Source organism: Aotus nancymaae, unplaced genomic scaffold (assembly GCF_030222135.1).
Source record: "Aotus nancymaae isolate 86718 unplaced genomic scaffold, 86718_ANA_hifiasm-v0.15.2.pri h1tg000002l, whole genome shotgun sequence".
NCBI lineage: Eukaryota > Metazoa > Chordata > Mammalia > Primates > Aotidae > Aotus > Aotus nancymaae.
In genome coordinates this window covers 17,300,219-17,326,086 of record NW_026988413.1, presented here as the reverse complement: position 1 = coordinate 17,326,086, position 25,868 = coordinate 17,300,219, and the positions used below count along the sequence as shown (strand labels likewise).

Below are 25,868 nucleotides of genomic sequence, written 5' to 3'. Positions count from 1 at the left end.
GGAAATAAAGGTCATCCCAAAATGCATATGATGTAAGAATTTGTTAAGAACTTTGTAAATCTTAGGGACGAAAAAACTTGCCATGATAATAAAGGATAAACAGTATCAATTTCATAAAGGTTTGCTTGGCAATGTTTTTAAGTTAACAAAGGAAAGAAGTTATCTGTAATATAGATCTAAAGTGTGTATATACATAATAGTATGTATGTGAAGTTCTACCACAGATGTGAATATTTATATGCATCTCTTAAATTATAGGTATTAAGAGTGAAAGACGCGTAGAGAAAAATGATTCCTTTGACAGGGCAAGTTTTATGGTGTAATTTACTACCTGCTTTCTGTCTTCTTCTCTGTCCATTCCCACCTCCCTTAACACTAAGGAAAGGTCAAACAGCACTAAGCACCTTGAGCCCAGAGATGGCAAATGGGAAAACCTTCCTGTTTCTAGCTGCTTTGACCATCACACAGGGTCTCATCAATAAAGAAATAAATATACCCTACTACCTTCATATATTTTTGACTGATGAATTCTATAAGATGAAACATTATGCAAAAGCTTAGTACCTAGAAGTACAATGAAATGTTTACTGTGTCCAGTTCTTCATGAAATGCAAGACTTTCTAAATCCCTTTTTTACTCAGTCTATCTGTAGCTCCCAAACCTGGCTGTGCATTAGAATCTGCTATAGAGCTTTTATAAGCTGCTACAAGGCAGCCTTTCAAAAAAGAATGCAGCAGCTCTGTAAGCAAGAATATGGAAAGATCTCCAAGATATGCTTGCTGTAAAGCAACAAAAGCCAGGTGGTACAGAACAGTTTGTATGTGGTCTCCCCATCCCTATGTTTATAAATGCAAGGTATATGTCTGGACGAACATGCAAGAAATCGGTAACAGCAGTTGCCTCTGGGAAAAAAAACTGAATGCATATAGAATGGAGAAGAGGAGAACTGCTTTTCACCATAGAATCTTCTCTATACCTTTTGAAATCGGCAGTGTACATTGTTTATTTTAAAAAAGGAAAACACATTCCTGAGCCCCACCTTTGATCTACAGGGAAAGTTAATGAGTGTGGCTCAATAATCTCTTTTTTCTTTTTTTTTTTTTTTTTGAGACTGAGTTTCACTCTTGTTGCCCAGGCTGGAGTGCAATGGCCTGATCTCAGCTCACTGCAACCTCTGCCTCCCAGATTCAAGCAATTCTCCTGCCACAGCCTCCCAAGTAGCTGGGATTACAGGCATGCACCACCACGCCCGGCTAATTTTTTGTATTTTTAGTAGAGACGCGGTTACCATGTTGGCCAGGCTCATTTTTTGAACTTCTGAGCTCAGGTGATTCACCCTCCTCGGCCTCCCAAAGTGCTGGGATTACAGGCGTGAGCTGCCTCATCCAGCCAATAATCTCTGTTCTTAACAAGTTTCCCAGGTGATTCTTTTGCAGCAATCTCAGTGAGAAATGGCATTGCAGAACTATTGATCTAAAACTCTAGCATAACGGTTTAGTGCAACACCAAATTTACAGTTGCTTCCTATAAAAGCTTTGTTACTCCAATTGGACTTTAAGCTCCTTAAAGACATGGGTAATATTTAAATCATAATTTCTCACTGCCCACAGATCTACCTAAAGCTGATTACATAATAGATTCTCACAAAATATTTCCTGATTGACACAAAGCAGGAATGCCAAGAACGTCAGAGAGACATCTGTGTGGGCTACCATCTTGGAGCCTGTTTAAATATAAATTTTGCAAATATAAAGGGATAGAAGATGAATATGAGGGTAAAAGTATAGAACTGATGAGTTTTTTGTTCAAGATTTTATTCTGAAATGTCCATACATTTTGTCAATGAAAAAGGACATAGTATTCCTGACTATTTAGGTTCAGGCAAGTATAATCCTCTTGTACAGAAAAAAAAGCATCTTTATTCATCACCAATTTATATATTACGCCCATTTACTTCCTTTTCCTTTCATGTACATTTGGAATGTCAGATTAAGATAGGGACAGTCTTCTAATAAGAAGACAAATGGATTATAAACAAAATAAATTTGATCTTAAAAGATGAACAAATAGTCATCTACAACTCTCCAAAAATCCAGCTGACAGTTTTATTTCCCATTGCAAGTACAGAAGGGAAAACTGTAAGGCCTAATGACACCTACAGAAGATTGAATATATACAGAAATAAGAGATCACACCCTGGGATAAAAGATAATAGCAAAAACTTACATATCTAGGACATTTAGTGATGAACCAAGTACAAAGGACAAGAGTCAACTAAGGCAAATCAAGTAGATCTAGTTTTCCTACTAACCTTTCTCATCTCATAAATAAGTCTTCAGGACCTGCATCTAAGGGGAACAAACACATTCCAAACCAAGCCAAGCCACGAGAAAGCATTCACATTAAAGACCTCTCTGTTGGAACAGAAACTAAAGCAGCATTTTAAGGGGGACTTAACATCTTTAGCATGCTTTTTCATTCTTGATCAAAGATGAGTTAGAATAGGGTCTGAACCACAGAAATCGTGACATAATTCATAACAAATATCCTACATGGAAATTTATATATGACCCAGAGATCTCAAAGAATTTTAATAGATGGCCAGAAGTGGTGGCTCACACCTGTAATCCTAGCACTTTGGGAGGCCAAGGATGGATCGCTTGAGACCAGGAGTTCAAGACCAGCCTGGGCAACAAGGCAAAACCCAACCTCTACTAAAAATACAAAAATTAGCTGGCCGTGGTGGCACATGCTTTTAATCCTAGCTATTCAGGAGGCTGAGGTGCGAGAATTACTTGATCCCAGGAAGTGGAGATCACAAAGTGAGCTGAGATCGTCCCACTGCTCCCCAGCCTGGGCAACAGAGTAAGACTCTGTCTCCAAAAAAAGAATTTTACTACAATTATAAATCAGAAGTATCCATCACTAGCAAAATAGGTAGCACTGAGTTGCTAGAAAAGGTCAACAGCAAGCACTGGATCTTTCTATTTCAAAACATACAAGCCAAGCCAGGGCAAGGCAATATGTAAAGTACATAAAGTGTAAGAAGGATTTTTTTTTTTTTTTTTTTTTTTGAGACAGAGTTTTGCTCTTATTGCTCAGGCTGGAGTGCAATGGCGCGATCTCGGCTCACTGCAACCTCCACCTCCCAGGTTCAAGCGATTCTCCTGCCTTAGCCTCCCTAGTAGCTAGGATTACAGGTATACGCCACCATGCCCAGCTAATTTTATATTTTTAGTAGAGACAGGATTTCTCCGTGTTGGTCAGGCTGGTCTCAAACTCCTGACCTCAGGTGATCTGGCTACCTTGGCCTCCCAAAGTGCTGGGATTACAGGAGTGAGCCACCACACCTGGCCTGTAAGAAGTATTTTTAACCTATTCACATATTGGATCCATTCAAAAGATAATCTGTCATTATAGGTTCCTCAAAGTCCATTTTGTAATTCCCCTCTGCTGCCAGGCTGGAGTGCAATGGCGAGATCTTGGCTCACTGCAACCTCTGTCTCCTGGGTTCAAGCGATTCTCATGCCTCAACCTCCCAAGTAGCTGAGATTACAGGCATGTGCTACCACACCCAGCTAATTTTTGTATTTTTAGCAGAGACAGGGTTTCACCATGTTGGCCAGGATGGTCTTGATCTCCTGACCTCATAATCTGCCTGCCTTGGCCTCCCAAAGTGCTGGCCATTTTGTCATTTTTAATTTCCACTAAAGGTCACATCATCGATGACTGGCAAATATAAGAAAAATACAGGCAGTCCTTGCTTTGCATGGTAGTGCGGGACCACAAAAATAACGATGCAAGCTGAAATCATGCAAAGTGATTTTAATAATCAATGGGGGAAATTACACATGTTCTGGTGTCCTTTAAAAATGTTTGTCAAAGCATTTAAAACTCTCTTACTGTTGGTTACAATGTATAGAAAAATGAAAAAACAGTAAAACGAATACTTTAGTACACTATAATTTAAAACATTATGCCATTTAGCGTGCCTTCACTAAGTGCCTCTGGCTGCCTGTCTAGAGTTCCGCAAATGGTGGCAGTGGCAGTGTTTCCACTGTCGGTTACTTATTTTATTACTCCATTTATGCTCAATTGGATTTTACTTCTAGGGTTACCATTTTTGGTTTCTTTGTTGCTCTTTCATCTTTACTGGCCACTTCCGACTTTTGATTATCTATTTTGCCAATAGGTCATGTAAGTTTATTACTTAAGAGGCAAGGAGGCAGCAAAACACACTCTCCTGTCTGTGTGTAAACTGAAGAACAGACACGTGGCTGTTATTTTTGCAGTGACTTCTGATCTGCATACTGAATAGCTGGCAGAAGAAACTGTACTTCATACATCCATAGGTAACATACCACGGTGACTGAAATTTGAATCCTAGGTGACTAGTGTTGTTATGGTAATTGAAATCAGTGCACATCAGAACCCTGCAAAGCAAGTCCTGTCTATACGGCATTCTCTTAAAAAGCATTTTTAAAAGTTTCCTGGACAGGCATGGTAGCTCATGTCTAAAATCCCAGTACTTTGGGAGGCTGAGGCAGGAGAACGTCTTGAAGCCAAGAGTTCAAAACCAGCCTGGGGAAAATGAGACCCCCCCCCCCCCCACCCCCCGTCTCTACCCAAAAAAAAAAAAAAAAAAAAAGATTTTTTTTTTCTTTTTTTTTTTGAGACGGAGTTTCACTCTTATTACCCAGGCTGGAGTACAATGGCATGATCTCGGCTCACCGCAACCTCCACTTCCTGGGTTCAAGCAATTCTCCTGCCTCAGCCTCCCAAGTAGCTGGGACTACAGGCGTGCGCCACCACGCCCAGCTAAGTTTTTTGTATTTTTAGTAGAGACGGGGTTTCACCATGTTGACCAGTATGGTCTCAATCTCTTGACCTCGTGATCCACCCGCCTCGGCCTCCCAAAGTGCTGGGATTATAGGCGTGAGCCACCGTGCCCGGCCTAAAAAAAAAGATTTTAAAAATTAGCCAGGTATGGTGGCATGTACCTGTAGCCCCAGCTACTCAGGACGCTAAGGGGGGAAGATTGCTTGAGCTTAGGAGTTTGAGGCTGCAGTGTGCTATGACTGCACCACTGCACTCCAGCCTAGGAGACAAGGTAAGACTCCGTCTCTTTAAAATAAAAAAAAAAAAAAAAAAAAAAAAAAAAGGACAAAAAAATAGTGTCCTGCAGAAGTCAAAGTTACTCACAAAAAGATTCCATAGTTATAAGAGAGACATAAGGGAGACACTGGGCTGAGATCAAATCACCTTTTTTGCTGGCAGTACTTCTCAGTGAATTCAACAAGTTAATGAGCACTTTGAATTTCCATGTTGGGGAATCAAGCATAAGTGATAAATACTGTACCCAATCTCAGGTCTGACTCTCTCTTCCCTCTGCCCGCTGACAAAACACTTCATGGGTTATTATTTTCCACCTTAGAAAATTGCCTTAGAAGCTAATTTTCAGACACACCAGATGTAGAGAGTTTATTTGTTTTTATAACTGTTACAATTTTACAATTTAAATTTACAAAATTAAAATATTTTTAATGTTTTGCAATTTTTACAACTGGTACAAAGTACCAGTAAACCAAATGTATTGTAAAATCACCCCCTTATCAACACAGAAGATTAAAATGGTGATAGCATTACCAAGCATTTACTGAATACTAACAAAGCATGTTAATGAATGCATATGAACCAAAGAAGTCAATAACTGATCTTACATACACTAAAACTCTCTTTTTAACCTCAAAAGAAACAGACTGTCTCCAATTACCCTTATTACAATATGATTAACAAGTATTTGTAGGGCACTTTCTAGGCTGAAGCCTAATTACTGAGTCAAATCTTCTTACATAGATCAAAATACAAGAAGCAAAATAGACATAAGAAGCAAGATATAACATATCTCTAAGCCAGCCATATGATTTTCTGCTAGATAAAATTACCTGGAAGCCAGGGCTGCCCTTACCCACCAAGCATAGCTTCTATCCTAGTGTAAGATTTCAAAGATATAATAATCTAGCACCACAAGCACTCTGATTTCAGTAATTCCAACCTTGCCTGTCAGATTTATTTAAGTGATATTTGCCAAATCCCTTTTGCACAGCTTGACTCCATTCCTGGCTAGGGTCATCCTTTTGTCACCAGTGTATCAGAATACAGAGTGAGCAATTTAAGACCTGTTGCCTAATCCTACATGGAAATCTTGTTTTGCTCTAGTTAAGAAAACAAAATTAGGAGGCAATGGGAGCTGGTCAAAGCAGACCAAGAGGCAACAGGAAAAGAGAACTGCAAGGAAGGAGATAAAACACTATCAATAAATGGCCACTGGTGTGGGGCAATTTAGTGTACAAACAGTCCAGCAGTCCACACGGCACAGAAGGTAACTAAGGTCCATAATACTTAGTCAACAAAATTATATGTCAACTATTTTTAGAAGGATTTTGACAGACATGTTATGCTTTTCTTAATAGAATACTACTCTATTTAAAGCAGTTTAATCTCCTGAGTAACTTTTTGAGGACAGTTACATTTCACAAGTAGAACTTTCAGTTACAGGAAAATCTTATGTATGCAGACCATATCATTCCCCAAAGATGGTAAAGTGGTTGCTAGTTTTCTTATTTGCCGATTAATCTGTGAAATGTTAACACTTCATTGCAACAGTTCTCATGCTAAAGGTTACTTACCATAATGGGAGGTTTCTAGGGTTTTGAAAAAGAAGGGATTCTAAAGGAAGGAAGAAATAAGTTAAAACAGCAACAAACAGATTCAAATTAAAATCATATCACAAGTAACCTTCAAGGCAGTATATTTTTTCAGGGTAGCAGGATCAGAGAACTATTCAATAAGGTAAGAAAGCAGCTTTCATATTCTACCTTGAGAGCCATGTTCACAATGCATCTGCACACAGATACAGGTCAATGAAATCACATCATTATACAGGCATTAATACACAAACACAATCATCACGTGAAAAATCTGTTACCAACGAAATCCAAACTCTGTATTTAAACTCCTTATCTCTTGCTATGACCTTTCTTTTCATTATCAATTTACCTACTGGTTTAGGGTTAGAGTCCCCCATAAGCAGAACCTGAGACAGGATTGCAGGCATTCACATGGGAAGTGAGCCCTGGAAGCACTGGTAAGTGAATGGAAAAGTGAGACATGGAAAGGGAGGCAGCTTTGGGGACAATTGGAAGTATAAGGGGCTTCAGAGTAGCCCCACCCAAAATAAGAGGAAGCTAGGTATTTTTTATCTACTATCTCCCATTAGATAATGGTTGAGGGCTGTCCCAGAGGCATAATGCCCCAGCATTTCCAACCGGCTTCAAGTACAAGCTGCTGAGCTCCAGCAGTCAGAGAACGCCCTCAAGCCATGTATCAGGTGTTTTCAGCAAGAAGTATTCCAGACAGAGACAGAGACAGAGACAGAGATGGAAACAGAGAAAGCCAGGGGATCCAGGTGGGGCTCCTACAGACCCTGCTGCATATGTACAAGCCTAGTCTCACAAACCTCTAATGCACACACCCTTAACTTGCTCATTTCTTGTACAGATATGCTCATCTTCATACTCACTGTCTTCTCTATTCTCTTATCCCAGCAACCTCTCAGGGATAAACACAGAACAAGAATATACATAGAACGGTATAGTAAATACTTATAGGTAAATAGGTACATATTAAGTATATAATACTTAGGTAATATTTAATACTTAATTACTGAAAAAAGATTAAGGACAAAATTGTCCAACTTGATAAGGAAATCCACAATTGATTTGTATAGGAGGAAAAGAACCATCTTCAGATCTTAGGAATTCGCCAGAGGGAAAAATAATCATTTCAAGCAACTATGTGACAGTTCTAAAGACATGAATAAAATCTATGGATTTTTAAGACAAATTTTGTCCCACCACTGAGGGTAGCCTCAGCTTTAGGCTGAACTACAGTAGGTTCAGCTACCATGAATCTCTGTGAGATTGGACCATTATGTAAAACACCGAGGCCAGGCACGGTGGCCCATGCCTGTAACCCTAGCACTTTGGGAGGCCTAAGTGGGAGGGTTACTTGAGCCCAGGAGTTCAAGACCAGCCTGGGCAACATATTGAAACTTTGACTCTACAGAAATATTTAAAAATTAGCTGGGCATGTTGGTGCACACCTATAGTCCCAGCTACTTGGGAGGCTGAAGTGTGAGGATCGCTTGAGCCTGGGAGGTCAAGGCTGCAGTGAGCTGTGATTATGCAACAGCACTCCAGCCTGGTCGACAGAGAGAGACTCTAATTAATTAAACAAAGAAATAAATAAATAACTGAGGCAGGGCACAGTAGTCCATGCTTGTAATCCCAGCACTTTGGGAGGCTGAGGCGGGTGGCTCACTTGAGGTCAAGAGTTCAAGACCAGCCTGGCTAACATGGTGAAACCTCGTCTCTATTAAAAATACAAAAAAAAAAAAAAACCTAGTCAGGCATGGTGGTGCACACATGTAATCCCAGCTACTAGGGAGGATGAGACAGGAGAATCACTTGAACCCAGGAGGCAGAGGTTGCAGTGAGCCAAGGTCGCACCACTGCACTCCAGCCCAGGCCACAGAGCAAGACTCCGTCTCAAATAATAATAATAATAATTGAAACGTTGAAGCAGGTGGAAAAAGGGCAATAGTCTTTTTGACCAAAGGGACTGAAATATCTTAGCTATCTTAAGAGACATCTCCCAGAGAAAAAAGCACTTCAGAAACTATTTAAAAACAAAGGAATAAATTGTGGTAATGAGCAGGGAATTTTCAGAGAAGTTTTCCTTAGGAGGACAAGTGTTCCACTAAAGTTCATTTAAGTACTGACTTACAAGTTACATGTTAAAAGCACCACTCTGGTTTCTGGAGGGCAGAAGGAGAGGGACCAGTTAGGAGGCTACTTTAGTAAGCCCATCCTACCCAAGGATAGTGATGAAGGCAACCAGTAGCAGTGAGATTCTGAAGGTAAGCAAACAAGATTTGGTCAAAAATTCTGGCCTGAACAACACGAAGGACTGCTATTAAGTGAGATGAAGAGGACTAAAGGAGGAGGAGCAGGTCTGATCAAGAAGGGAGGGAGATGTGAGGTTCGATTCTGCATACATTCAAGGTTGGCCTATCTATATTCATCCAAGTGGAGATATGAAGTTGGCAATTTATATTCAAGACTAGAGCTCAGGAGAAGAGAGCTACGAAAAAGATCAGATGCGTGCTGGAAAAACTACTGAGTTACCATGGGGTACCCTGCAGTAAAAGATCAGGGAGATAAGAAGGATTTGCTACCCTGAGGAGGAGGAGTTGCAAAAGCAGAAGGAAAATGAGCACAGGGGTTCCCCAGGTGCCAAGGTAGGTGATGCTCACTGGTAACTTTGACAAGAACTGTTTCAATAGAGTGGTAACAATAAAGGCCTGATTGGATTGAGCACAAAAGAAAACGAGACCTCTCTCATTTCCTCAGAGAAGAAAAAACTAGACATAGCAAGTAGGAACAACTCGATGACTTTTGCTATAAAGGTAAGCAACAAAACAGGGCTGCAGCTGAAAAGGGATGTCAAGTCAAGAAAAGGGGTTTTTGTATTTTTTTTTTTTTTTTTTTTTTTTAATAAAGGATATAGGCTGGGCTTCGTGACTTATGCCTGTAATCTCATACTTGGGGAGGCCAAAGTGGGTGGATCACTTGAGGTCAGGAGTTTGAAACCAGCCTGGCAAACACGGTGAAACCCTGTCTCTACTAAAAATACAAAAAAATTAGCCAGGCGTGGTGGCACATACCTGTAATCCTAACTACTCAGGAGGCTGAGGCAGGAGAATCGCTTCAACCCTGGAGGTGGAGGTTGCAATGAGCCGAGATCATGCTACTGCACTCCAGCCTGGGCAACAGAGCAAGACTCCATCTCAAAAAAAAAATTAAAAATTAAAAATTAAAGGATATATGCATACAATTTGCATACTGAAAAAAAAAAAAAATGATGAGGTAGGGATACAACTGTTGAAGCCAGGTCTACAATCTACATGACTTAGCAGCTGCCTTTTCTTTTTGAAAAGTTCTTCTGGCTTCAACAGTTCAGAAATTTCCTAAATCTGAACACAGATATTTCCACACTAAGGCAAACTTTGGTCCAAAGTGTAGCGTTATGCATATCTGGCTTGAGGCCTGCTAGGAAGATGAGATTCCTGAGGAGCCGATCATCAATTCACCCAATCTTGCCATTCATACTGAGGAACGTCCTGAGGCTATGAGCAGTTTCTCACATCCCTTGGGCAGGCAATGTCACCACTAAAATAGGGAGGAATCAAGAGGACTTCAGGACCTGTATAACCGTGAAAATGGCTGGACCTGATGGGATCCAGATGCAATCAGCACTATCACTGGCAACAGAGCAGCTTTATGGGAAACTGAAGGCCAAGGAAGTTTGTCTTGCCAGTGGGACAAATTCTGCTGAGCCTCCTGCTTTTATCTTTTTTTCTTTCTGAGACGGAGTCTTGCTCTTGTCACCCAGGCTGGAGTGCAGTGGCACAATCTCGGCTCACTGCAGCCTCTGCCTCCTGGGTTCAAGCGATTCTCCTGACTCACCCTCCCAAGTAGCTGGGATTACAGGCACCCCCCACCAAACCTGGCTAATTTTTGTATTTTTAGGAAAGATGGGGTTTCACCATGTTGGCCAGGCTGGTCTTGGACTCCTGACCTCGTGATCCACCTGCCTTGGCCTCCCGAAGTGCTGGGATTACAGGCGTGAGTCACCGCGCCCAGCGAGCCTCCTGCTTTGTATAGCCATTCTCATTTGCTTATTTAAGTTCTTCAATCCTTAACTTCCATTAAAAAAAACCGGTACCCTTTCTCTCTGTCTACTAGCCTATCAATCATCATTACTCTTATGACAATCTTATAGGTACACATTTTAGATAATTTTATTTCAATAAATATATATTTTCTTTACCTATTAAAATGTGACATGAGCATCACTAACACAATTTAGCAGATACCTGTTTAAGGCAAGTAAATTTTTTAAAATAAAATCCATTTAAAGCAATTTTAAAGAAAAGTATTAAGTATCAAAAGTGTTACACTGATATGGCAGAAACTGTGATAGTGGCCAATGAAAGCCTGAAATGTGATGGTGGTAAATGAAACGAAAAAAATTACTGATATGGTGGAGAGGAAGGGATGGAAAGGGAAGAAAAGTCACTCATATCCTAATATTACTTGAAGTCCTAAGAAGCCTGTATCAAGGTCTTCCTTTGTTCTGTCCTCTCAGAGTGTCTGAGGTGGTAACTGAATCAGCAGCAGCCCTGGGGTGAGGGGTAGGGCTGCAAAACAAAACACTGTGCAAATCCGCAAGAGATAAGCATAAGATGGTCTCTGATTTACAATAATTCGATTTAGGATTTTTCAGTTTTATGATGGGTTTATCAAGATGTAGCACCATGGTAAATCAAGGAGTGGTTCCCCTGGGGCTGAGGTGGTAACATTCCTGAAGAGATGGGTGGCCCCAATAAGTGATCCTGAGGGAGAGTGGTGTGAGACTTTGGAGCTTTAAGAGGATAATCAATTGCATAAGGGGTAAAGAATGAGAAAACTGAGAAATTAGGTTCAGATTGGGGATATGACCTCTCCTACCACAGGCTGGATGCCCACAAAGGCAAAGAAGAGAAAAATTAAGGGGGTAGAGTCCAGCACTGAGAACTTGGCATCTGGATGGTTGGAAAAGCAGGTATGAGGAAAGATGTCCCTGAACCAAACAGAAGGGACTGAGTTCACCCAGTCACCATGGGCTCTAAAGAAAACTTTGATCCTTTGATATAAGGACAGGCTGGCATAAGAAAAGTGACTCAAAACATCAGGCACACAAAGTTAGCCTTTAAAGAAGTACTGAAATAGGAAGAATATAAGAGAGAAATATGAATCAGACCTGTGACAAGTTAAATTCAGTAAAAAGACTAAAATTCCTATAATCTGCATATAGTTTACACTCCATGATTCCCTCAAAATGTAGTAAAGTAAAAAGGACTAACCACATGTCTACATTGTAGCATATGTGACAGGGAGGCACTCTGGCAGCTCACAAAGAAGAGGAAAAACCCATGAACCCACAAACCCATCCTTGGAGAGGAAAGCTCCCATGTGGTCACCACAGAAAGTTTCCAAAGTCATTAATGGAAATTGGCCAGAAAGCCCCTGTTTCAAGGATACTAGTGGTCCCATACCATCACTGATCAGCTCAGTTAAAATGCTATCAAAACTGTTTCACGTTCTGACCTTTGTTCGTTTTTTAAAAACTATTCTGTAGGATTCCAGACAATGGAAATATCTTCAGGTCACATCTCCATGACCATTTTATTTTCTTTTTAAATATTTATTAATATTAAAGTTTTAAGGGATACTGCATAAATCAAAAGGTCTACACTGGACCACATTCCAGTTTCTTTCTGAAATAGTGAACACTCACCTGACAACAGCTTTTGCACATTAAAAATACCAAATTATCTACAATGGTGTAAGTTCCCCTAGCTTTCACAACTTCATGATTTTACTGCACACATCAAACTGTTATGATTACTAACTGATAAACAGGAGTCTATGTTGGGTGTTTGAAATTCCTATGTTTTGTGCTCAAGGAAAAATGGCATTTCTAAATTATAAAAGAAGAGAATATTAACATTTTAGCCCTCTTCCCCATAACAAAATATAAATTGAATGTAAGATAACTGTATTTTCTCTGACACTGATTTTTGTGTTAAGATGAATGCAACTTACAGCCCCAGTAAGTAAGAATCTTACATTTATATAATATATTTAAGCTCAAACTTCTATTTCATTATCAGTGTTCTTTACACTTGTCTTTGATCAACAGTCCCTTTAGAACATGAATTTTAAAATGTGACTACAGATAAAAACAATTTCAAAATGCTCACCAAGAACAAATATAAACATACACACAAAAATATATATCCTGAAGCATTGTTAAGTAGTAAGAACAAAAGAGAAACCAACTGAAGAATCCATCATCAAGAGAGGACCAGTTAAATTATAGTAAATCCACAGAATGGAATTCTATACAGCCATTAAAAAGAATGAGACATCTGTACATGCTGATATGATAAGCTCTCTGAGATATCCAGGATATTTTATTAAATAAAAAGAGTACGATTTTTGCTTTTTTTTTTTTTTTAACCTTTCTATATTGCATGAATTTCTTGCCAGGTCCTTTTAAGAGAGAGTCTTGCTCTATCACCCAGGCTGGAGTACAGTGGCAAGATCACACAATCTTAGCTCACTGCAGCCTCGAATTCCTGCACTCAAGCCTCAGCTTCCTGAGTAGCTGGGACTATAGGCACATGCCACCACAACCAGCTAATTTATTTTTTGTATTGCTGAGGGTCTTGCTATGTTTCCCAGGCTGGTCTCAAACTCCTGGCCTCAAGTGATCCTCCCACCTCCGTCTCCCAAAGCACTGGGATTATAGGTGTGAAGCACAGTGGCTGGCCCTCCTACCAGATCTTTTTGTTTTGTTCTACTTTTTGTTTGTTTTTTTAATGACAGTTTATATGGTCAAATGAGACATGGACCTTTTTATATATTTGCTTTTCTACTTCTCTATATTGCTCAATATTACACGTTAAATTATATTCCTTTAAATAATAGTTCTCATCCTTTAAGTAATCAATGAGGATGCTAATGAAACCATTTAAAAAATTACTGATAATGGAAAATAAGCAAGCATTTAATTTTGCCTCTCCTACACTGTACAGCTAGGTAACCAAAGACTAAAGGAAAATTTTCTCTTTCTATAAGTATTACAAGTAACAAATGAAAAAAGAATTTTATGATTATCAGTTATAAAATTTTATAATTATAATGCTAAAGGTATCATTTTGCAACTGCTAGTGAATGAATAGATACTAGCATTGATCAATGGCAGCCAACATGACAAAAAACGAAACAACCAGACATTTTATGCCTTCTGCTTAGGTTCCTGATAGAACGCTGCAGCATTCTCCTATGAAATTTTTGGGAGTTTGGGAGGACCTGAATCTGATCAAGCTTCTCTAGAGCCAACTACCAATTTACAGGAAAGAGAGGAGCATGTTAAAAGATTCTGCAGGGATGTAATCAGCAAAATCCAGAAAGTGGAAATTTTTAGGATAAACAACCACTTTGTGCAACAAAGAGTTTGCAAGGCAGGTGGGATGGAGGGAAGACCTGAAAGAAAAACCTAGGGATCAGAGTTTCTCAACAATAGCACTATGGAGATTTCAGACTAGATCATTCTTTCTTGTGGGGGCTAACCAGTGCAGAATGTTTAGTAGCATCCCTGCCCTCTACCTACTAGCTGCCAGTAGCAACCACTCTGCCACTCCCAAATAAAAAATGTCTCTAGACATTGACTAGTGTTCCCTGGGAGACAAAATCTCATCTGATTGAGAATCACTGCTATATATTAAGAAACTCACAAGATGTAGGAACTAATCACAATGTATGACATTTTTTGAGACAACTAGAGATTTGGACACTAGGTATTGATGTTATTAAGAAATTGTTAAATATTTTTAATTATAATAAAAGTATTGTAGGTTTTTAAAACTGAGGCCTTATCTTTTAGATTTACATGCTAAAATACTCAACAGATATAATGATATGATGTCAGGAATTTGCTTCAAAATAGCCAGGTAAGGGGGTAGTAATGAAACTGGCAGTGAATTGATACTCACTGAAGCAGGCTTATGGAACCTGGAAGCACAAGATATACTCAGTCTACTTCTGCATATGTTTGATATTTTCTCTTTAAAAAAAATTAAAGTCAAGAAGACCATGATGGCTGGCAACACTCAACTGAATGATAAACCAATCAGGTGACTAATTTCCACCAACAATGCCATGTATGCTGGCTCATATGCCTTCAGAGGCTCTCAAACTAGTCGATTTTAAAAGGAAAATAATCACTATCTTTTTAAAAGACAAAATAAATGAACCCCAGGATACTTTAAATCCCTAGGGTTCACGAAACACAGGTTAGAAAATGCTGCTTTCGGCAAATTCCTGGATCATTGGTGCTCTAGAGACTCCTATTATATACATTTGCCTGCTCAGTGTTTGCTACACTATGTCACTGATAATTGGCAATTTTGTTTTATTCTAAAAACTACCTGAGGCAGTGGTTTTTTTTTTTAATTTAGATACATAATAATATTTTAAAATTTAGCTACAAAGCATCCTTAAGACACAACTTAATTATCCAATAGTAAACCAAGTAGTTAGGGTTGTTTTCCCACCAGGCTGTTCTTCACAGTTGCTAATGATAAGCTACACTTAAAAGTATGTTACAGTAGTCCCCTTCTTATCTGTGGTTTCACTTTCCAAGGTTTCAGATACCAGTGGTCAGCCAAGGTCCAAAAATATTAAATGAAATCTTCCAGAAATATACAATTCTTAAGTTTTAAACTGCCTGCTGTCCTGAGCATCATGATGAAATCTTGCACTATCCCATCTAGGATGTCAATCATCCCTCTATTCATGTATCCAGACTGTTTACACTGCCTGCCCACAAGTCTCTGAGTTATGAGATCAACTGTCATGGTATCAATGCTTGCATTCAGGTAACTTATTTTACTTAATAATGGCCTCAAAGCGCAAGAGCAGTGAGGCTGGTGTGATGCTGGCAATGCAGACATGCCAAAAAGAAACCATAAAGTGCTTCCATTAAGTGAAAAGTAAAAGTTCTTAATTTAGGGGAAAAAAAAAAACAGTATGTTGGGTTGCTAAGATCTACAGTAAGAACAATTCTGTCAGCCAGGTGCAGTGGCTCACACCTGTAATCCCAGCACTTTGGGAGGCCGAGGTGGGTGGATCACAAGAGGAGTTCAAGACCAGCCTGGCCAAGATGCTGAAACCCTGTCTCTACTAAAAATACAAAAAAAATTAGCTGGGTGTGGTGGTGCATGTCTGTAACCACAGCTACTGGAGAGGCTGAAGCAGAGAATCACTTGAACCTGGGAGGTGGAAGTTGCAGTGAGCCAAGATTGCACTACTGCACTCCAGCCTGGGTGGCAGAGCGAAGACTCCATTTAAAAAAAAAAAAATACAGAAAGAACAATTCTATCTATAAAATTGTGAAGGAGGCAAAAGAAATTCTTGCTAGTTTTGCTGTTGCACCTTAAACTGTAAAAATTACAGCCACACTGTATAACTTTTATTACAGTACATTGTTGTAATGTTCTATTTTATTATCAGTTATTGCTGTTCATCTCTTGTGTGCCTCATTTAGAAGTTGAACTTTGTCATGGGTATGTATGTATAGGAAAAAACATGGTATATTCAGAGTTCAGTAGGCATCCACTGGGGGTCTCAGATAAGGGGGGACACTACTGTATATGCACATTAATAGCTCTAAGGAAGAAAACTATACGATTCTCTCCACAGATGCTGAAGGAGCCTTTGATAAAATTCAACATCCATTCATGATAAAAAATACTTAAATAAAATTGAAGAATTCTTTTCTCCTTTTTTTTTTTTTTGAGACAGGGTCTCACTGTGTCACGCAGGCTGGAGTACACTGGTGGGATCATGACTTACTGCAGCCTCAACCTCCAAAGCTCAAGCAATCCTCCCGCCTCAACCTTCCAAGTAGCTTCAACTACAGGCACACCCCACCATGTCCAGCTAATTTTTGTATTTTTTTTTTGTAGAGACAGGGGCTCACCATATTGCCCAGGTTAGTCTCGAACTCCTGGACTCAAGCCATCCACCCACCTTGGCCTCCCCAAGTGCTAGGATTACAGGCATGAGCCACTGCACCTAGTGGAATACTGTCTTAATATGACAAATTAGTTCTAAAGCTAGTATCTTTCTTAATGAGGAAATATTAGAGACATTTCTACTAAGATCAGGAACAAAGCAAGCATACCCACTATCTACCACTATTCAACACTATACTAGAGATATAAGCCTGTGCAATTATATAAGTGAAATCAAATAGTGGCATAACAATGGACAAAGAAGTAGTAAAATTCTCTATTTGCATATCATATATTAGTTCCCTAAATGATAATACAACTAACTCAAATAATTTTTTCAGTAAGGTAGGATATAAAAGTAACATTTAAAAGAGCAATAGTTTTCATATACACAAACAATAACCAATAGCAAACAAATGGTATAGAAAATCCCATTTATAATACTAACAAAGAAAAACACTTAGGAATAATCTTAAGACGTGTAAAATCTATACAAAGAAAAAATCGAAACATACCTGAAAGACACAAAAGTAGATGTAAATAAAGAGATAATACTATTCTTGGAGAGAAAGACTCAACATTATGAAATTATCAGTTCTCAGGCTGGGTGCAGTGGCTCACACCTGTAATCCTAGCACTTTGGGAGGCCGAGGTGGGTGGATCACAAGGTCAGGAGCTCAAGACCAAACTGGCCAACATGGTGAAACCCTGTCTCTACTAAAAAATACAAGACTTAGCTGGGCATGGTGGCTTGTGCCTGTAATCCCGGCTACTTGGGAGGTTGAGGTAGGAAAATTGCTTGAACCGGGACCCAGGAGGCGGAGGTTGCACTCCAGCCTGGGCTACACAGTAAGACTCCATCTCAAAAAAAAAAAAAAAAAAAAAAAAACCAGTTCTCGTAAGTTTGATGTAACCCTAATAAAAATCCCAACAATGCTTTTGAATGAAATTAGACAAGCTGATGCTAAAGTTCATATAGAAAAATAAATCTACAAGAATAGCCAGAAAAATACTGAAAACAAATACAATAAACTATAAGAACGGGACAGGACTTACCAGACTTATACCATACTATATATAAAATCCTCTCTAAGGCCAGGTGTGGTGGCTCACGCCTGTAACCCAGCACCTTGAGAGGCTGAGGTGGGTGGATCACAAGGTCAGGAGTTTGAGGTCATCCTGGCCAACATATAGTGAAACCCCGTCTCTACTAAGAATACAAAAATTAGCTGGGCATTGTGGTGCATGCCTGTAGTCCCAGCTACTTGGGAGGCTGAGGCAGGACAATCACTTAAACCCGGGAGGTGGAGGTTGCAGTGAACCAAAATTGCGCCATCTCAGCCTCCTGAGTAGCTGGGATTATAAGTGTGTGCTACTGTGCCCGGCTAATTTTTGTATTTTTTGTAGAGACAGAGTTTCACCATGTTGGCCAGGCTGGTCTTGAACTCCTGACCTCAGGTGATCTGCCCACATGGCCTCCTCCAGTCTATTCTCCATGTAGCAGCCTGGGCAATCCTTTAAAAAGTTTTGTCAACTCATTTAGTCCTCCACCCAATGCAAACTATTTGCTCAGAATAAAATCCAAAATATTAACCCTAGCCTACAACATCCATCATGACCTGCCCACTTTACTCCACGGGTGTTACTGCTCTTCCTAGAGCATGACAAGCATAGTCCAGCCTCAGGCTGTTGTACTTCTTTTTCCTTTAGCCTGGCCCTCTCTTCCTTGTGCACAAATGTCTCCTCAAGACCTTCTATAATTACACCATATGAAAGTAGCATTATTACCACCACATCTCTTTCTCTCCCCCAACTCAATTTTTTTCATAGCATTTATTACTTATTTCTCATATATATTTGCCTCTCTTTCCTTTTGAGAATATAAGTCACAAGAGAGCGAGGACTTTGTTTTATTCATTGCTATATTCCTAGCACCTGGTATACTACAGACTCTTGGCAACAGTCAACATACTCAATGACAAAACATAAGAAGAATCTCATTCAAGACAGAATCAAGAAACAAATTTTAAAATACTGTGTCAGTTAACAAATTGGCAAATTTTTAGGGTGCATGGCACATCTGTAATCCCAGCTACTTGAGAGACTGAGGCAGGAGCATTGCTTGAGCTCAGGAGTTCAAGACCAGCCTGGGTTGGCAACCTAGTGAGACCGCCATCCTCCAACAACAAAAAACTTCACTGCACATGCAGCTCAACAAATCTTTATATCTGTACACATTCATATAACCACCACCCAAGAAAGAATATGGCCGGGTACGGTGGCTCACCCCTGTAATCCCAGAACTTTGGGAGGCCAAGGTGTGCGGATAACAAGGTCAGGAGATCGAGACCATCCTGGCGAACACAGTGAAACCCTGTTTTTACTAAAAACAAAAAATAAATAAAACAGTAGCCAGGTGTGGTAGCACGCGGCTGAAATCCCAGCTACTCAGAAGGCGAGGTAGGAGAACCATCTGAATCCAAGAGATGGAGGTCGCAGTGAGTGCACAACAGAGTTAGACTCTGTCTCAAAAAAATATCAGAAAGTCAGTCAATACCCCCCAAAAAGGTAAACACTATTCTGACTCCTAGCCCCAATTATGCCTGTACTTGAACTTCACATAAACAGAATCAAACACTATGCTCTTTTGTACCAGGCTTCTGTGTTCAACTTTATATGTGTAAGATCCATTCATGTTGTGTGCATCCATAGTGTATTCTTTTTTACAGCTTGGTATTCCATTTTATGACTGTACTACAATGTATGCAATCTACTGTTGATGACATTTAGGTTACAGTTTAGGGACAATATAAATAATGCTGCCATGAACAGGCTTGGGTATGTCTTTTGGTGGTAATACTGACTTATCTACAGATTAGCAGTTCTTGTTTGTTTTGGCAGAGGCTGGTTAATAATATCTTAGATTGGGAGGATGCAGGGAACTAGAAAGCGCTGGTGAGAATATAAATTGGCATAATCTCTCTGGAAGACAGTCTGGCAATAGGCACAAGAAGCCTAAAAACATCTATACTCTCTGACCAATAATATTAGTTCAAGGAAATTTCTTGAGAAATTGCACATGCCGGGTCTTCTTCTAAGTGTTTTATATGTATTAACTCATTTTATCTATTCTAAGGAAATAATTTAATGCCCACAATAATTTATTTAGGATGTCAATCATATCATCATTAGTAAACATAAGAAAAAGTAGTAAACAAGCTAAATAACAACAGGGGAATTATTTTCAAATATATTGTACTTCTGTGAAATTAAACACTGTAGCCACTAAAAATGTTTTCAAAGAACATTAAAGATATAGGAAAAAGTGTACATAAATAAAAAAAGGTAACAATGGAATGCATAGAAAGAATTCCAGTTTTGTTTTTTTAAAAAGGATGTATGCATGTGATGAAGCAAATCAGTATGAATGATGTCATGATACTGTAAATGCTTTCTGATTAAAAAAAGGATGTAAATACATACCACGTTATTAATAAAGTAATGGTAATCACTGAAGACATGAGTACTTGCATATCCTTTATGCTTTTCTGTATTTTCCAACTTTTCTATAATATATTGCTTTTATCAACTAAAAAATGTGATTGAAGGCTACTAAACAATGGTGTTTACATTTAACAGGAAGAAAACAGAAACTGTAATACAATTCAATTAGGGCAGTGAGGCAGTTTTGCATAGGATGATATTAAAGTATTACAGAAAAGACATCCAGCCTGGAGATAAGGGAATGGGCCTTATCAGGAAACATGTTCACTGTGTCCACCAAGAACTCAGGGAGAAAGAACTCCATCTCTAGGTTTGACAGAACATTCTCAGCAAAATCCTGTTAATTACTCAGTTCACTGCCCCTAGAGTTCAATTATACACAGTACTCTGCCTGGCAAGTGTTCTCTTCTCACTTCCAAAAAGGCTTAGCAGATGGACGGATGGGAATTCCTGCATACTCAGGATGCAGCTAAAGCCTGACAGCCTCAGACCTGGAAGAAGCTGGTTCCATCCATCCTACAGCCTGACAGAATAGCATCAAGGACAGGCCTTCCTTCTCTGTCACAAGAAATTAGGGCAACAACTTTTCAGATTTCCTTATGTCAGAAGCGCCAGGCACAGTAAACTAAAATTTATATATATCAAAATTTACTGATTCCTCAACTTTAAAAAGTCCTTCTACTTGAAGAAATAAAGTTAACAAGAAATTATCCAGGCAATGGCAATTCTCTGTATCCAACTTCCTCCTCCTTCCTCTACAGATGGACTGCCTCTGGTCCAATTAAATCTGAGCATGGTAAAGACACACCTTAGCCCTTTAAGGGTCAATTATGATGGAAGCAAATGATATTTAATAATACAAAGTAACATTTTGCTGTGTTTCAAAAAAAAAAAAAACACTCATTTCATGGTAAACATCAGAATAAATACGAGAAAAACATACAGAGCCCAAATTACCAGTACTTAAGAATTAAACTTACATATTGATCTTGAGAAAAACATACAGAGCCCAATCACCAGTACTTAAGAATTTAAACTTTGCTGGGCACGGTGGTGCGTGCCTGTGGTCCCAGCTACTCGGGAGGCTGAGGTGAGAGGATCGCTTGAGCCCAGGAGTTCTGGGCTGTAGTGCGCTATGCCAATCGGGTGTTCGCACTAAGTTCAATACGGTGACCTCCCGGGAGCGGGAGACCACCAGGTTGCCTAAGGAGGGGTGAACCGAACCACGTCGGAAACGGAGCAGGTCAAAACTCCCGTGCTGATCAGTAGTGGGATCGCGCCTGTGAATAGCCACTGCACTCTGGCCTGGGCAACATAGCGAGACCCTGTCTCTTAAAAAAATAAAAAATAATAATTAAAAAAATTAAACTTTGACATATACAAATTTATATGTCAAAGCAGAGAGAGCATATTTGTTTTGGCCTTGCTCTCCCTCCTTCCTGTAAGCCCTCTGTATTTCCTCTTTAATTTCTCCTATTTACAAGTGTATACTTAAATGTTTTACAAAATTCTCCATCAAATACCTGAGGCTTTTCATAGTTACAGTGTTAAGTAACCTAAATTAAGGTAAATACAATTCTAGTCTAAAATTTAGTAGCCTATCAAATCTGCACTGCATAATGAGACAAATTTCTTATGCAACTTAAACCGCCTCAAATTTCAAAGAATAGTTCTTTGAAAAAAATAAGCATTTACATAATCACCAAGGATTCTGATTTTATTCTATATAGAAGCTAAATGTTCAGATAATCTTTATTCTAGTTACGTACAATATGTTATGGAAACAGAGGATGTGGAAATAGAATTGAATACACAAGACTGCTAAAGATTATCTTTATACGAAACAAGGACGCTGCCTTTCTTTTAAAGTGCTAATTTGTTGTGTCTAGTTTTCTGTTGTCACAATCGGCTAGCCTGAAAACTAATTAAGTAAAACTCTACTTGAAAATTAAGTAAAACTTAACTATACCTAGCACTAAACACTGCAAAGAACATTGTGATTTACATGGTTTTCTCTTCCTGGACCAGTAGAGGGAGACTAAGACATCTGGCCTGGTCGTGTAGTGTTTCTGTAAAATTGAGGAGGGGGGAGCGGAGGCTGTATTTAAATGTCCTGCTGTCAATCAAAAGACACTTCCTACAATCACAGTCACCATATCTGCTATTACTCGTGAGCGTGCTCTCGCCAAGAGACAACACCAAACGGGGCCCGGGAAACCGGCTTCACCTAAAGGTGACCGCAGGCTTTGCCACAACACCCAAATAAGGACTTTGGGAGCCCAACCCCAACTAGTTTCTTTGTTTAAATGCCTGCGAATCCCTCCCACGCCGGAGTCAAGAGGCTGTGGCGCCGCCCTTTATTAGCCTCACACTTTGATTACAAAACACACGAGTCGGCGGCCTGGCTGCGGAGGCGGCCCGAGCTCTCAAACGTCAAACCCGGAGCGCGGCGGTGGCTGAATCAGAGGGTAGCGGCCGCCGCCGCCGCCGCCGCAGCCACCCGGCCCCGCAGCGTCCGCCGGGCGGACTCAAGTTCGGCAGCACCGGCGCCCGGGGCACAGCCGCGGGCGGTCCCGGTGTCGCCGTCCTCAGGCGACAGCAACTGCACTCTTTGTAAAGTTTGAGCCGCGGCGCGAGGGCGACCCAGGGGGTCCGGAGAAGCGTTCCCTTCGGGCCCCAACGCCCACTCCATAAGCCCCAGCCCCAGCGACCGCGGGGTGTGCGGGGGCCCAGGGCCGAGACCCGGGTCAACCTGCCGCCCGCCAGGGGCCCAGCCCCAACTCCCCCGGCACCTTTCAAGTCGCCTAGAGCGAGTGCCTCATCTGTTGCTCTGTTTACTCCGCGGAGACTCTCCGAGCCTGACTGGCGCGGTCGCCTCCCGGGCCCGCCGCCGCCCCCGTCCCACAGCCCCAGGAAGTTTCATAAAGACGGGGAAGGGTGCGCGACGGGGACCAGCGGCGCGGAAGAGACACAGAGCCGGGGCGAGCCCATCGCCGCCCGGAAGGAAGGCAGGCGCGGCGGCCGGCCAAGCGGCCGGCGACTCGGGGCCGGAGCCCCGGGCGCGGCGGGGCGGGGCGGCAGAGGCGGCGGCCCGGGCTGGCGAGGGGCTAAGGGCCCGACCGGCGCTCCGCCCGCCGCCCCCGCCGCGCCCGCCCGGCCGCGTCCCCTCGCCCCGGGCTCCCCCTGCCAACTTCTCCGCCGGCCCCCTTTGTTCCTGTTTGTTGTGGCGACTCTTCGCCCGGGCCAGGCGAGCCCACCGGCTCCCCTCTGGAGCCCGCTCGGCGCCCGGCGAGCCCGGGGCCCCGCGCGCACCGCTGCCCGGCCCGGGGGCTTGGCGCCGGGGCCCCCTGGACGCTGGGCGCGGCGCGGCGGCCCGGCCCGAGGGAGGCGCGGACGGCCGCCGGAGGCGGCGGCGGCGGTTGGTCGGTGGCCGGCGGCGGCGGCTGCGGGGCTGGAGGGGGTTTATTTACCTGCCGTGGAACCAGTCCTTGCAGATATCGCACTCGATCATGAAGCGGTTCACGTCGTACGGCTGCCGGCACACACAGTATACGGGCGGGGGCGGCGGGGGCGCCGAGGCCCGGCCCGGAGCCGCCACCGACACGGCTGCCGCGGCGGCTCCAGCTGCTGCTCCCGCGGCCACCGCCGCCGCCGCTCCGGCCATCTTTAAAAAACACACACACGCTCGCTCGCTGCTCCGCTCGCCGACTAGAGCGAGCGCAGTCGCCAGCCAGCGCCGCCTCCTGCAGCAGCCGCGGCGGCGGCGGCGGCGGCGGCGGCGCCTCAGTGCGCGCGCGCGAGGCCGCGGCGGCTGGCGGAGTGGGAGGAGGCGGCGCGCGCGAAGCGCGAGGCTCCGGCCCGGCTGCTTCCGGCGCTCGGTGCGGGGCCGTGCGTCTCGCGCACGTCTCTGGCGCCGGCGCGCGCTTCGCGCTCCCTTCCGCGGCGGCCGGGCGGAGGGAGCCGTTGAAGGGCACGCGGGCGGCGGCGGCGGCGGCGGCGGAGGCGGAGGGAGCCGAGGCTCCGTAAGGACACGCGCGGTGGTGGCGGTGGCGGTGGCGGTGGCGGTGGCGGTGGAGGTGGCGGGCGCGCGGCCGCAGCCGGAGGAGGACGGCGGGAGCGTGCGAGGAACCGGCTCGGCTATTTCGGAGCGAGAGCCGAGGCCGAGGAAGTTCCTGCGGAGTGCGCAAGGGCAGACGAGGCGCCCCGTCCCGAGGAGGGCAAGCGGGGAAGTTTCGTCTTGCCGGGGTCGCCTCGCCTCGCTCGGAGAATCTCCCAGTCCTCCGCAGCCGCCCAGCGAGAACCGGAGCTGCGGCCCCGCACCCGGCGTGGATCCAGCCGCGCTGACACGCCGAGCCGGTTGTGTCTTTCCGAGGGGAGGAACGTGCCGTGGAAACCACTTAAACTTTGGAAAACGTCCCACCCGAATTTCCACCGAACAGGGAGGAGACCAGAGCGTTGATGGAGCCACTGTTAGTTGCGGGAGGGCTGTCCCCGAGAGGAATCCAATGCTGTTGTCCTCTGGGAGGGACCAACCTTGAAATGGGGTTGGTGGAGAAAGGGATGGAGAAGAGCCGGCGTGCTTAGAAATAACAAGACCTAGCTCCAAACCGTTCCGATTCCCAAGTTGGGAAGACAGGGGTAAAATTCTACGTGACTTCTCCCTCGGAAGAGGGATACCACAAAAAGTGGAGTGCAGGGTACTTGGCACGTAATTGGCCATCAGTAATTTTTGAATGGGTGAAATTGAGAGCCAAATATAAGATGATAAAGTGAAGGATAAAAACAGCAGACAAATAATGAATAGGAAACATTGTTTTAGAATCGTAACTATGTGGCTTGGAAGGGATGTTAAGGATTGTTGAATTGAGTATTTGTAGCTGAATTTCTGCTCTCATTTCTATCAGTGGGGAAAGACTTACAGCTCCCTAGGTAACTTTTGTTAGGGGAGGAAGAAGTGACCTGTCACCCACCCCCAGGCAGAGTCGCTGATCTAATTTTTTTTTTTTTTTTTTTTTTTGACAGTTTCACTCCTGTTGCCTGGGCTGGAGTGCAATGCCGCGACCTTGGCTTGCCACAACCTCCGCCTCCCGGGTTCAAAGGATCGTCCTGCCTCAGCCTCCCAAGTAGCTGGAATTACAGGCGTGTGCCACCACGCCCGGCTAATTTTTGTATTTTCAATAGAGACAGGGTTTCACCGTGTTGGCCAGGCTGGTCTCAGACTCCTGACTTAAAGTGATCCACCTGCCTCACAGAGTGTTGGGATCATAGACGTGAGCTACCACGTCCTGCCTAATCTCCTTTTTATAGTTGAGGGAAGCTAGTAACTTGCCTGAAGTCTCATAGATTAGAGCTCTACCTGAAGTGTTTAAGTTTCTCAATTGTGCAACCATTCGTTTTTCTACCACACCTCTGTTTGGCACATATATAGCAGGAAAAGGAAAGGCTGGAAATCATAGCCTACCACACACTGAATAAGTTTGAAACATACTTCTACTGGAGAAAAAAAGAAAGTTACTGTAATTTTGGCATAGGCGTCACGTATTGCTGGAGTGGAAAGACTCATGTACTCAGGTCCTGCTTTCTATAAACTGTGGGACCTCAGGCCACTCACTCTATT

At 42.6% G+C, this 25,868-nt stretch overlaps 1 protein-coding gene, 1 long non-coding RNA gene and 1 other non-coding gene across 3 annotated transcripts in view; 2 read left to right on the top strand and 1 right to left on the bottom strand.

The window, feature by feature from the left end:
- KDM7A (lysine demethylase 7A) overlaps positions 1–23,961 on the bottom strand; it is a 91,398-nt gene extending 67,437 nt beyond the window's left edge. The window contains exon 1 of the mRNA XM_021665311.2: positions 23,722–23,961. Within this exon, the coding sequence (XP_021520986.1) occupies positions 23,722–23,915 (194 nt within the window). The 5' untranslated portion in view covers positions 23,916–23,961. The remainder of the gene's footprint in view (positions 1–23,721) is intronic.
- Positions 1–25,868, top strand: part of LOC105713744 (uncharacterized) — a 153,050-nt gene that overhangs the window by 107,915 nt on the left and 19,267 nt on the right. The gene's annotated exons all lie outside the window — the stretch shown is intronic.
- On the top strand, positions 20,147–20,209 carry LOC135274479 (small nucleolar RNA Z39). The gene has a single exon (XR_010342306.1). It is a non-coding gene; the product is annotated as a small nucleolar RNA Z39 (small nucleolar RNA).